At 39.7% G+C, this 13,961-nt stretch overlaps 1 protein-coding gene across 4 annotated transcripts in view; it reads left to right on the forward strand.

Moving 5' to 3' along the window:
* The window catches only part of GPBP1L1 (GC-rich promoter binding protein 1 like 1), a 57,158-nt gene that overhangs the window by 38,575 nt on the left and 4,622 nt on the right, over nt 1–13,961 (forward strand). For all 4 annotated transcript variants that reach the window (XM_082365004.1, XM_082365003.1, XM_082365005.1 and 1 more), the window contains exons 6-8: nt 4,673–4,745; nt 5,990–6,183; nt 13,687–13,827. In XM_082365004.1, the coding sequence (XP_082221130.1) occupies nt 4,673–4,745; nt 5,990–6,183; nt 13,687–13,827 (408 nt within the window). The remainder of the gene's footprint in view (nt 1–4,672; nt 4,746–5,989; nt 6,184–13,686; nt 13,828–13,961) is intronic.

The raw sequence follows: 13,961 nt of genomic DNA on the forward strand, positions 1-13,961 counted from the left end.
TACAAAAGAACTAGGCTGAGTACTCTTTTTAAAAGTTATGGACATGGTGGGAAAAGTTCCAGATTAAAGAGGACTAAAGAGATAGGACAATTAAAGGCAACATGTAAACCTAGACTGGATACTGGATGAGGGAAAAACAGTGATTTTAAACTTTGTTTTCCTGTAAAAGTATCAGTGTTACAGTTTGAATAAGAGTTGTAGATTAGATAATAGTATTAGTATTAGTAATAGTATTTATTGTTAATTTCTAATTTTTATAATTGTACTATGATTATGTAAGAGAATATCCTTCAAGTCCTTCAGCCTGCAGATAGTTCAGGAAAAATATATATTTACAGAGAATTGTGGAACAAATGTGGTAAAATGTTGACATGAGACTGTAGATGCACGATATACAGGAATTCTTTGTATTATATTTGCAACTTTTTTGTAAGTCTGAAATTAAGGAATAAGTTAAGAAAGAACACAAAGCAACTGGGATTGAAGAACCAAAAAAATCCATGGACAGGGACTTCCCTGGTGGTCCATTGGTTAAGAATCAGTCTTGCAATGCAGGGAATGCCAGTTCGATCCCTGGTCAGGGAACTAAGATGCCACATGCTGCAGGGCAACTAAGCCCGAGCGCCACAACTAGAGAGCCCATGTGCTCTGGAGCCTGCACACCACAACTAGAGAGAAGCCCACGCACTGCATCGAAGAGCCCGTGAGCCACAACAAAAGATCCTGCGTGCTACAATTAAGACCCAACACAGCCAAATGAAAGAGTAGGTAAGTAGGTAGATAGAAGATAGATAGATAGATAGATTTTTTTTTTTTAATTATACTCAGAAAATCCGTGGATGTCATCTACAACAAAATAAAGTGAGGTATCACAACATAGAGACAAACCACTAAAAGCTTTAAGACCTGACTGGCACTGTGTTAGCAGTTGTGCAGGAGAAATTGAAGGAAGCAACAGGGCATCTGACAACCCCAGGATTTCCAGAAGAGCCAGTAATTGTTCTAGAAAGCTTAGAGAACATTTGAGAAGAGCAGCTAGAAATTAGGAGTGGTTTTCCATATTCCCAAAACTAGTAAATACAGAGATGTTCTGGGATAAGGTATAAAGGGTCTGACTGGACCAATCAGTAGAGAGAAATCACACAATAATTCGAACAAGGAAAGTTAATATAAAGAATTATTAACTGTAACAGGATGGGGTAATGAGTGATTAGCTAGTAAATAGTAAAGAGAACTCTAAAGAATATAAAGAACTTATAAAGAATATAGAGTTCTAAAAAACTCTATAAAGAATTGGCAGATACAAGGAGCAGCCACTAACCCTCGGGCTAAGACAGTGCCCAAGGAAGAGTCCCCTGTTGCCCCATCACCACCCCAGGATTGAGATCCAGACCTTATCGGAAAGGGCTTAGCTGTGGCTCACTGAATGGCAGAGCAGTTGCTAAGGTGCTTCTCCAGGGAACATGCTGGAAATCTGCCCTCTAGAGTACCTCGTAAAGCTGTTCATGGGATATGTCACTGCTTACAAAACCACTCAAGTCAGCGCCCACTTGCACTTTAGAACCTGGCTTAGCAGGAGCAGAGTGCTGCAGGAACTTGCTGAGTAAGCACACAGGAACAAGAAGCAAAAGTCTCTCCTTGCGCTCTACTGACAAAATTAACATGCCAGCAAATTAACAAAGGGAAAGTTTTTGTTTTTTTTTTAATAAATTTATTTATTTATTTATTTTTGGCTGTGTTGGGTCTTCGTTTCTGTGCGAGGGCTTTCTCTAGTTGTGGCAAGCGGGGGCCACTCTTCATCGCTGTGCGCGGGCCTCTCACTATCGTGGTCTCTCTTGTTGCGGAGCACAGGTTCCAGACGCACAGGCTCAGTAGTTGTGGCTCACGGGCCTAGTTGCTCCGTGGCATGTGAGATCTTCCCAGACCAGGGATCGAACCCGTGTCCCCTGCATTAGCAGGCAGATTCTCAACCACTGCGCCACCAGGGAAGCCCCAAAGGGAAAGTTTTTAAAGTGCCCAGATACATTTACACAGAGCAAGCAGAAAGGATGACTTTGGAACCAAGAGGCAATAAAGTTCAGCACAGAGTTCTGTCACATTTAATACTAACTAGCCAATATTCCCATCCAGAACAAAGCCCCTCACTGAGGACAAAACTGTTGGAAATAGAATCCAGACTGAGCCGCAGGGACAGAGACAATAGAGACAAAGGGAAGAGAAGGTTCAGGTACAAGGCATGGGGAGGAGGAGGTGAGCCGGGACATCAAAGAAAGTGTGCCATCTTTTTGAGCACTCCATGAAGACAACAGAAGAGAGCTATAAAGTGTGATGTTAGAAAGCTATCTTGATCCACTGTCACAAAAATTGATTACATAAAAATGAACAACATAAAAGGATCAAGAGAATAAGGAACAGAGTAACATTTCTACAGGCAATGCAAAGTACACCTGTGAGACGTGCACAAAACGGATAAGAACCATAACCTGTTATTTTAAAAATTGAACAAATGGTACAAGAACGACATAACCAGAAAATTTCACAGAACTAGAACTTGGGAAAGAAGTAATAAAAGATTTCAGAAAAATGAAGACTAAACAAGAAAGAGCACAAGACAATAAACACTAGTGTTTTTCAAGATTTAGACAAAGGCAGATTTTTAAATGAAGAAGAAACAAATAGATTAAAATTAAGAATTGAAAAAAAAGATACAGAAATTTGGCAAAAAAAAATCCAAAAGATCTCCCCTGCAAATAATAATAATAATATAAAATAACAAAAACGAACAGCTTAAGTGCTAAAAAGTATAATTCAAGAATAATTTCATGAAATACAGTAAGACTTGAAACTACAAATTGAAAGGACAGCCAGAACAGCCAACACTTAGAAGAAAAATATCCTTCGGACATCCAGACATAAAGAACAAGTCACTTATAAAAGAAAGAAAATCAGACACAATTTGACAACAAAGCTGTATAACACAAGTCAATGGTGTAACAATTAGAATACTCAAGCAAAGAAAATGTGAGCCAAGGATTTTATACTCTGTCACACTTTATTCATCTAGAATTCTTTTGCCTTTACTATTCCATCCAGAAGAGTGTATTTACCTGTCCATATTCTGTCACAGATTTGTCCATTTGTATACTGAATTAATATTTCAGATTGTATCCGTGCTTGCTCTATGCTAGTGGGTCTCCTCTTGACAGGTTGAAAATATACACCTGCTGGGGCCCCACTTCTGGAGCGCTGCAGTCGAGTCTGTGCATCTTTCTATTTCTTGTTTAATGTCCCATGGTCATTTGTGCTGAAAAGCCATTTTCCTACTCTGTACCAGATTGTAAAGTTTGGGTTTGGGCACCAGTGTCATCCTCACACCCCCATACAATTCGTTATTAAGTCTGTTACTCTTAACACTTCTCGATCCTTCCCATCATCTCTTCCTCTACTCCTGTCGCCTTTGTACTTTCCTGTACTAGGAAACTGGTCTCCTAATAGTCTCCTAGTTGTTTATAGCCCTGAAATACATCCTTCAAGCTGCTACCAGACTTGTAAACTAATGGTTGGATCATGTTAACTCTGCATGAGAGATGGATTCCCATCCCTAAAGAATAAAATTCAACCTCCCTTAAAAATACTCCACAATCTGGCTCCTACCTACTTTGCCAGATATCTCTTTCCCCAAAGAAAGGTCCTCTCATTCCCTAGCACTAATGCTGAACTATTTGCAGATCTCTTTTTCATGTTTTTCCTGTCTTGGTGTTCATTCAGCATTCTGTTCCTGGAATCACCCATTTTCCAGCTTTGGAATTCATCATTAAGGACTCTTCTTAGTCTCCTCTAATGAAACCTTTTCTGATAGCACTTCTTTTTCTAGTGGAATTGACTATTCCTTCCTTAGTACTCCTTCTTCCCTAATGTGAATTTTTATCATAGTCCCTCTAATCTTTTTTTTTTTTTTTGATGTGGACCATTTTTAAAGTCTTTATTGAATTTGTTACAATATTGCTTCTGTTTTATGTTTTGGCTTTTTGGCCATGAGGCATGTGGGATCTTAGCTCCCTGACCAGGGATCAAACCCGCACCCCCTGCATTGGAAGGTGAGGTCTTAACCACTGGACTGCCAGGGAAGTCCCCCCATAACCTTTTATTATACTTACTTGTCTACAAGTTTATCTTTGTAGTAAGACTGTGACCCTTGTGGGGATAAGGATTCTTCTTAATTGTCTTAATTGCCTTTGTATTCCTAGCACATGGTGTGCCTCTGCCCTAAAGCAGTCTCATTAGAAATGCTATGAATACTCAAATTTCACTGACCAGATTATGCTCCTTAAATCTGAGAAAAGTGATTCACTTTCTTGTTCATTCAGCTTTCTGTGCCTCCTTAGTTGGCATACATATCCTACAGGAAGATGAGAACTCGCACACTTATTCTGTTTATTTAAAAAAAATTTTTTTAATCCTCTTATATTAAAGGAAATGAAAGCCAAGAGAACCTGAGATTGATTTTGCATTTCAACATCGTCTGTTTATTTGTTAATTCTGAATACAGTGTTAGAGTGCTGCTGATATATAGTTATCAATAATTGGTAGGTTCCATGGTGAATGCTACTTTGCAAAAAGTGCTGAAATGATTAGTTTTCTGTATCAACCATTAATACCTCTTTTTTCCTAGCCTTCTTTGAATCCAGAAGCTGGCAAACAGAATCAGCCATGCAGACCTATTGGGACCCCTTCTGGAGTGTGGGGTAGGTAGATTTTGCCATTTTTAAAGGCACAACTTTAGATTTTTCTTAGCAGGGAGAGGAGAAAAAATTCTTTATCTGTTTTTTTATTTGTTTCTTTATCTCTGGTTTCTCATCTCATCAATTTGCACATGGTAACTAACTCTGCCTAGCTCTTACTCTGCCCCCCAAAATACCATTGAGATGTAATGGTAGTAGAGTCAGAATACAGACAATTGAGAGCTTGTAGAGCCCTGAATTTGAAAGCAGATTTTAAGCAAAGGAAGAATAATATAATATGCTCATAAGAAGTAATTTTTAATGTTGCTAATTTGCTTATAACAATTAAATTGAATTTTAATGTATTACAGTTGTCTCCTTAATATTTGGAAGACATAACTATATTCTAACCATTCTTTCATATTACTAAATACTCTTCTAAAGTGTTCTTTGAAAGGCTAAATAATACCACGTCCCAGAGAACATTTTGTTCAACCAGGTTCCGTTAGTTGAGTGGGGTGTTGTTTTTGTTTTTGGCAGTTATCAATGATGTTTGTTGTATAGGGCGGGGGAAACCTATAAATATACACATTTATATGTATATGTTTCTAATAACTAGCCTTATAAAAAGTTAGTAGACAAATCAGTGTATTTCAAACGAAACCTGATCCTGTGGCATTGGGATCTTTGGCATTTACAAATTGTACTCTCCTAGTTCCTACATTAGATATGTTCAGTAGCCAGGCATTTTATTAGGAAGGCTTTAGTGTATCTAAATACTGGGTTTGGATCTTGAGTTACAGGATTAAGGGCAATTGCTGTACCATTTCCCCTTTGTTAATGTATAGCTTTGCCCCAGTTTGCCTCATCAGAAGGTCCCATAGCAGACTCCTTTCTCCAATTTCCTCATCTCTCTGTGTTCTAATGCTGACAGGAGTAGCTACCCTTGGATATATTCTTGTTTGGTCTATGCCTGAGTGATCACACCGTGCATGAGACATGTTATACCCCTGAAAGACTTCTAACATCTTTGGGCTTTTTGGTTGATTATGAATTTAGAATCAAGTGTTTTCTTATGCTGCCTTTTTTCCTACGGTTCCTGGGTACTGTCACTTTTGAGAGTATCTGTTAAGTGCACACCAGGAAATGTTTGTCACTTAGTCTCAACTGTCAACTCTTTGTTCAAAGTGAGGCCTTTGTTTGAACTATGCTTCATGTTAACCAATAGGTTTGACATTCTTTTGTGTCTCCACTATTGTATTTCACAGAAAACCCACCTAGTGCCAAGCAGCCCTCCAAAATGCTAGTCATCAAAAAAGTTTCCAAAGAAGATCCTGCTGCTGCCTTCTCTGCTGCATTCACCTCACCAGGATCTCACCATGCAAACGGAAACAAATTGTCAACCATGGTTCCAAGTGTCTATAAGAACCTGGTTCCTAAGCCTGTACCACCCCCATCCAAGGTATGATTTGGAATCGGTGTAAGAACCTTATACAGCAGAGGTGGGAGAATAAATAAAAAAATTTAGTAAATTTATTTTTTCCTGTTGAGTCACTCACCAGATATTCATTTGGTGCCATTAAGTTATACGTATAGTATTTTACTGTCTCCAAACTCTCTTCTGCTGCCAACTACATTTTTAGTAGGCCTCTCATACTCATTAGCTTCATCTCATAAACCTGCTTCCCTTGATTTGCTGTTTTCGTTAATAACACCAACATTCATCTGGTCACGTAGCTGAGTATCATGGCTGCTGCTTTCTTCCTCCTCCTTACTCATTCCCCTCTCCCAAGCAGTTATAAAATCCTCGTCAGTTTTTTCCTCTATGATATGCCCTTGTCATCTCACATTTACTGTTGTAGTGTACCCTTCTATTTCCTCATTTCTCTGTATTTATCTTCCACAGAACTGCCAGAATGATTATCCTAAAACAGTTTGAATATATCACATCCCCTCCCGTTAAGTCCCTTTAGTGATTCCAAACCATCTGTATAGCAGGGGTTGGTAAACTTTATCTGTAAAGGGTCAGATGATAGGTATTTTAGGCTTTGTTGGTCACATATGACATATGGTCTTTTTGTAATATATTCTTTTTCTTTTTTTTTTTTTCAACCCTTTAAAAATGTAAAAAACATTATTAGCTCATGGGCTATACAAAAATAGGCCTCAGGCCAGTTTTGGCCCAAGGGTCATGACTTAGCAACCCCTGATGTTATAATACGGTGTCCAGACTCCTGAGCACTGGTGTGTATAATTCTATATAGCCTAAGCCTAATCTGTCTTTTACTGCCCTTTCTTTTCTTACCTGGGAGATTTTCCTTCATGTTTATGTCATCCTCTCTGTGAATCCTTTTCTATCACATACATCTAAAGATCTAATTAAGCCTTGTATCTGGTTGAATAGCACTCTGTCTCTAATCACAATATTTATTGCATCTATTTCTTCATTTGGTTGTAATCTCCTTAAAGGCTTCAGGTCTTTTTCATATTTGTATCCCTAGCACCCTCACAAAAGCACACAATAATTGCTTGAATGAATTCCAGCCACTGTAAGGAAACAATTAGATTTACTGTGTTATTGCGAGAAAAAAACAGTGAGCATTAATTCACTTTTCTGTGTGTGCAAGCACTTGTTTGGTGCTTAAGAGCAACACAAAGTACAACATTGGTCCTCACCCTCCATGGGCTAAAAGTCTAATAGGGATGACAAGATATAACAATATAAGGTCATGTGATTGTGTATGAAATAAAATAACAACAAATCCTAAAAACAAATCTTAAACAGATTTGGAATAACTAAATTAATGAAACACTATTTATTTATTTACACAGTTCAGAGGAGCAAGGTTCAGCTTAGACTATGACCATCAAGGGAAATTTTACTGAAAAACTAATTTGAACGGATCTTTGGAGGATGGTCCAGATTTGGATAGTCAGGGAAAGTCTGGAGAGTATTACAGATTAGAAGAGGTGGTTAAATAAAATGTTCTGAAAATAGAAAACACTGGGCATATATGAGGGATAGGGAATGAACCATTCTGATTACCTGGTAGCACTGGAAAAATATCAGGACTGAGGGTCATTATCCTAGTGTTAATGAAGCTTTCAGGGTAGATAAGATCTCTGAGGGAAAGAGGATAGAAGAAGAGTAAAGAATGGGACAATAAGACTTGGGGAAATACTTAATATTTCATAAATATTAGGAAAATAACAACATAGTCAACAGGATTAAGAAATTGTAATTCCGACATAGAAAAAATCGTGTGCTATCACACATCTGGGTGGGTGAATTTAAGATGGCAGCCAGGGTTGTCAGCACTTGTCAGTTGCTGCCAATAGGTTGAGGGAAATAACTGAAAAGAGGGGATTTGGACCTTAGCAGTTGGAAAGTTTTTGGTGACCTTTGAGTTGAGGTTTTAGGAGAGTAGTGTAAGGCTGAAAAACAAGATTTCAGAGGATTCTGGAATTATGTGAGTGGAAGTGGAGGTAGTGGCACCTTTGAGACTTGACAGTAAAAGGAAACAGAATATAGGTGGTGGTAAAGTTAAGTGAAAGGGTGAAGAAAATCTGTAGGAAGAAGTCGCTGGGGACAACTTGAAATATACTTGAAAGGTCATTAAAGGATCATGGCCCAAGAAGAAATGAATGGGAATAAACTGATTGACAAGTGGACTTATTTTTGAAAGGGGTTTAGGATACTTGTTCCTCTGATGTAGAAGGAAAAGAATATGAATTCAGTCAAGAGAGCAACTCCTATAAAGAAAGAAACTGTAGCATGGAAATTAACAGCAGGGCTTTGAAGTAGACAGATGTGACACTTTGCTCCTTCTTTGTGATACAACCCTGGACAAGTTTCTAACGTTCTGAGTCTCAATTTCATCATATAAAATGGAGGTAGTAGTGCCTGTCTTTTAAGGGTTTTTTGAGGAGTAAATGAGGTACTTGTAAGTGGTAATAAATGGTGGCTATTATTATCAGCATGGCAGCATACCTTTTGTTCCATTCCTTTAGAGTTTATAAAGTTTTCGTAAGTGTTAACTTCATGTGAAATGTCTGCAAGCATTCTGTTAGGCAATAGAAGAAGAGTATAATAATGAGTGAGACAAAGTCATATCCTCAAGGATCTTAGAAGTCTTTTGGGGGAGAAGAAGTGACAAGGATAAAAGTCATAACACAGAGCTTAAGATCAGTTTAGCCCTGTTGTGTAGAACTGAGTTGAGGATAGAATGAAGATAGGAAAACTAATGTAAAGTCTGCTGTTAACTATCCTTGCAAAAGGTAGTGAAGCCTGAACAGGGATGATGCAAGTGAGCAGAGAAGGGAGGTGGTGATGGCACACAGTGGGAAGCAAATCAGAGGAGGAAAACAGGACACTGAGCATTCATCCCCAGGAAACTGGGATAACTGTGGCACCATTTCACTGAAGTTAGAGAAGAGAGAAAGCAGAGTTTTCAGGAAAAGTTGATGAGAGTGGTTCTGGGACCCTTGAATGTGAGATGTTAGAGGAAAGCAGAGATGAGATAACTAGTAGGCAGATGTAGATTTATCCATTCATTCATTTTCTCTACGCATTCAACAGTTATTAAACATCGAGTATTTGTGTCTTTAAAAGCTGTATGCCACTAGAGTCAGAAAAATAATCTCAAAGAGTTGCTGTCCAGTAAAGAGACACATATAAAAAATAATTGTACTGCCCTGCCTGGAGAGGGTCCTCAGAGCCTTTACAGATGAGGTCATATTTGAACTGGGTTTTTTTGTTTCTTTGTTTTAATTTTATGTATGTATGTATGTATGTATGTATGTGTTTATTTATTTATTTATTTATTTTTGGCTGTGTTGGGTCTTCATTTCTGTGTGAGGGCTTTCTCTAGTTGCGGCGAGCGCGGGCCACTCTTCATCGCGGTGTGCAGGCCTCTCACTGTCGCGGCCTCTCTTGTTGCGGAGCACAAGCTCCAGATGTGCAGGCTCAGTAGTTGTGGCTCACGGGCCTAGTTGCTCCGTGGCATGTGGGATCTTCCCAGACCAGGGCTCAAACCCGTGTCCCTTGCATTGGCAGGCAGATTCTCAACCACTGCGCCACCAGGGAAGTCCTGAACTGGGTTTTGAAGCGGCAAAGGAAAGAGAACTACCGTTCGTTGACATCTTACTATGTTCCAGGACATTCACTAGGCCTTTTACGTATAACATTTACCTTAATCCTAGGATGTAGAAAATTATGTCATATATGAGGTTACATTGCTAATAAAATTATGGAGTTTGGGACTCTAAAACTAGGTTTGTCTAACTTCAACTAGGGCTCTTTCCACTGCCCCAGAATGCTCCCCATCTTGAAGGATAAAAAGGAGAGAGGAGGATGAGAATTCTAGTTTTAGAGTCAGACTTGATGCCACTCTAAGTACTTGGAATATAGTACTGACGTATCCTAACTAGTCAACAAATGGTAGTTTTAAAACAGTAGGAGAGGGACTTCCCTGGTGGTCCAGTGGTTGGGAATCCGCCTTCCAATGCAGGGGATGCGGGTTTGATCCATGGTCGGGGAACTAAGATCCCACATGCCACGGGGCAACTAAGCCCACGCGCAGCAACTAGAGAGAAGCCTGCGCGCCGCAACGAAGACCCAGAGCAGCCAAAAGAAAAAAAAAGAAAAAAAAACCAGTAGGAGTTTGTTAGGGAGCAAGTAGGTGGGGCATTCCAGGCAGAGGAACTATTTGTTACCAAAAAAGCGGGGGGGTGGCTTCCTTGGTGCGCAGTGGTTAAGAATCCGCCTGCCAATGCAGGGGACACGGGTTCGAGCCCTGGTCTGGGAAGATCCCACATGCCACGGAGCAACAAAGCCTGTGCGCCAGAACTACTGAGCCTGCACTCTAGAGCCTGCGAGCCACGACTACTGAGCCCGCGTGCCACAACTACTGAAACTCGCATGCCTAGAGCCCGTGCTCCGCAACAGGAGAAGCCACTGCAGTGAGAAGCCCGCGCACTGCACCGAAGAGTAGCCCCCGCTCACCGCAGCTAGAGAAAGCCCACGCGCAGCAATGAAGACCCAGTACAGCCAAAAATAAATAAAATAAAATTAATTAAAAAAAAAAAAAAAAAGGAGGCAAAACATGCCATGTCTGGGAAAAGACAAGTGGATGGCTGGTAGTTGGGAAGTGGTGGGGAGAAGTAAGGCTAAAGCCAAATGTTGGAGGTCTTTATAAAAAGCTCAGGTGAGAGTTTAGGGGTCATATTAGCTCCATGATTTTAACAATTTGATTAAACAATTACAAATAACTAGTTTTTCTAATGAAGTTCACCTAGGAACAGATGGCAGTAGAAGAGCACTGAGTATGCCTGCCTCCACTGAATAGACTGAAAGGAATTCAGGAGGCGAGAAGAGAATGAAGCATCAGGGAATTGAGAAGGGAAAGAGGGACAGGTTCAGAAAAGATAGGTAACAAGTAATCGCTTCTTCTACAAAAACAGATTTTTTAAAGCTGGCCATTGAATGTAATATGAAGACAAGATTTTTGCTTATTTGTTGAAAGAGCTGTTTCATTAAAATGGGGATAGAGTTGAGTGTTGTAGGGAATTAAATAGTAAGAATGAACAAGTGAAAGCAGATACTGACTTATGCAGAAAAGTTTGGAAATAATAGGATTGTAGTAAAAGGGAAAATAATATCTTTGGTTTTTTTCCCCTTAGCTTCAGTAAGGTGGCTTAGCATGTTTGTAGATAAAATGGAAGAACTTACTAGAGAGAAGGAGAGTAAAGATACAAAGGAGAAATAATTGATAAATTCATAAAGGAATGAGAACAAATGGATGTAGAATGGTAGAAAGGGAGGGGGACCTATCAAAGGAACTTGAGATGCAAAGGAGAGAATTGGGGAGAATTTGGATCCAGTGACGACATTTTTTTTTTTTTTTTATAACTTCATTTTATTTTTTAATTTATCTTTGGCTGCATCGGGTCTTCATTGCTGCACGTGGGCTTTCTCTAGTTGCGGCAAGTAGGGGCTACTCTTTGCGGTGCGCAGGCTTCTCATTGCAGTGGGTTCTCTTCTCGCGGAGCGCAGGCTCTAGGCGCGCGGGCTTCAGTAGTTGTGGCTCACGGGCTCTAGAGCACAGGCTCAGCAGTTGTGGCACACGGGCTTAGTTGCTCCATGGCATGTGGGATCTTCCCAGGCCAGGGATCGAACCCACGTACCCCGCATTGGCAGGCGGATTCTTAACCACTGCGCCACCAGGGAAGGCCCGGATCCAGTGACTTCTGACGTCAGTCCAGTAGGAGAAGACAGGATCATTTGAGGTGGAGAGTTGAGGTTGATTTGGAGTTAGGAGAAAAGGAGAGGATATTTTAAAAAGAAAACAGCAGCTGATATATGATTCACTTTAGTGGATTCCTTTTTTTTCCTTCCTTTATTGATTGATTGACTGAAGTGTGGTTGATGTACAATATATAAGTTACAGGTGTACAATATAGTGATTTCATAATTTTTAAAGGTTATACTCCATTATTCCTCCTGGTGTACAATATATCCTTGTAGCTTATTTTATACATAATGGTTTGTGCCTCACCTTAGTGGATTTCTACGTATATAATTCCTCTAATAAAGGGGGTACAGGGCATAATGGTTTTCTCTAGTGAGCAGCCAAACACTATATAATATAGTGTTTGAATTACTGAAAATTAAGTTTGAATAAAGCTGGACAGAGATGTTAGTATCCTGTTGCACATAACACTGTCTGGTAAAACTATTGTACTACGTACTACTGTATCGTACTCACCTGTTTCTGCGCCCTGAGGTGGCAATATTAAAAGAAAGACAAGGCATCTGGTGACCTTCTGCAACTCTGGGAAACTATTGTCTTTGATATTTAGCCTGAATAAGCAGCCATGTTTATATTTTCATCAGTGCAAGAAAAAAATTAATTTCCATTCCAGTTAGGTCGTTGTCTCTTTTATCTGCGGGCATGCTCTTTTTGGAGGCATTGTGGAAAACAATATTGTATCCTAGTTGAGTAACCTTGGACAAATTACATAGCTTTCTTAATGTTAGTGTAATTCTCTGTAAAAACTTGACATAATTATACCTGATTGGGTTAAGAATTAAATAAAATAGATCAGGCATCTGGTACATAGTAGATAACTCTGTTAAGTTTATTCCTTTCTTTAGCCTATAGTATCTTCTTTAATAACAAGAAAGAAATCCTTTTCACTCAGACCCTTCCTTTGTCCTAGAGGTCTCTTGCTTCTAATTGTTTCATTTTGGTAAAACAGACTTTTTTACTTTCTTTAGCCTCACTCCATTGATGTGCCTCAGACAAGAGTGATTGACTCAGGAAAAATGGAGTATTCCATTTACACTATGCTGCCATCATAGTTGGGGTCAGGGCCAGAGTGACAGAATGGGCCCAGACCCCACAAGGCCGAGCAAAAGAAGGGCCTCTGGACTAAATCAGGATTGTCCAGCCATTTATATTGCCCACCCTGGCCTGTAACTAGCCTCCTGCCATCAGTGTTCCTAGAAAACATCATTTTTCTGATATGCTCTTTGGAGGCAGGGGTGGAGGGTTGTCAGGATTACATCAGAGGTTAACAGCACACTATAAAAGAAAACATTTGGGGGGGTCAAATAAGTTTAGAAAATGCTGTGTAGTGTATCTGCCTCTCAATTCACATATATAGTTAAGTGCTTTGAGAAACAGCACAGTAAAAGAAACCTGTTGTTGAACTATATTCAGCCTAGCATCTCCCAGGCTTATTGGACTAGGGCTCTGTTTTTGAGAAATACCTGTTAATATCCCATGGCTTTTCTGATTCCTGTCTGCCTTTTTCCTTCAAGGTTATATACCTCCCAATCGTGTTGAGACAGGTAAACTCTTGGAATTCATGTTTGCACACAACATTTCACTCTTTATGATCTTACAGGCTGAGCTTCTGTCTGCATGCTGTTCTGACTGATTTGTTCTTTCTTCCCATGTAGCCCAGTGCGTGGAAAGCTAACAGAATGGAACACAAATCAGGATCCCTTTCCTCTAGCCGGGAGTCTGCTTTTACCAGTCCAATCTCTGTTACCAAACCAGTAGTACTGGCTGGTGGTATAGTTTTAAGCTCTCCCAAAGAGGTGAGTGAGAATAAAGCTAAGCAGCCTTTTCTAAAGTTGCCATTTCCCATTTACTTAAACTGAGGTAAGTGTTGTGACATGTACAGCTCTAACTCCATTTCCTTTGTAGTTATGCTTAGCTCAAAGTCATTTTT

This window comes from Balaenoptera borealis (genome assembly GCF_965194805.1).
Source record: "Balaenoptera borealis genome assembly, chromosome: 1".
NCBI classification, from domain to species: Eukaryota; Metazoa; Chordata; class Mammalia; order Artiodactyla; family Balaenopteridae; genus Balaenoptera; species Balaenoptera borealis.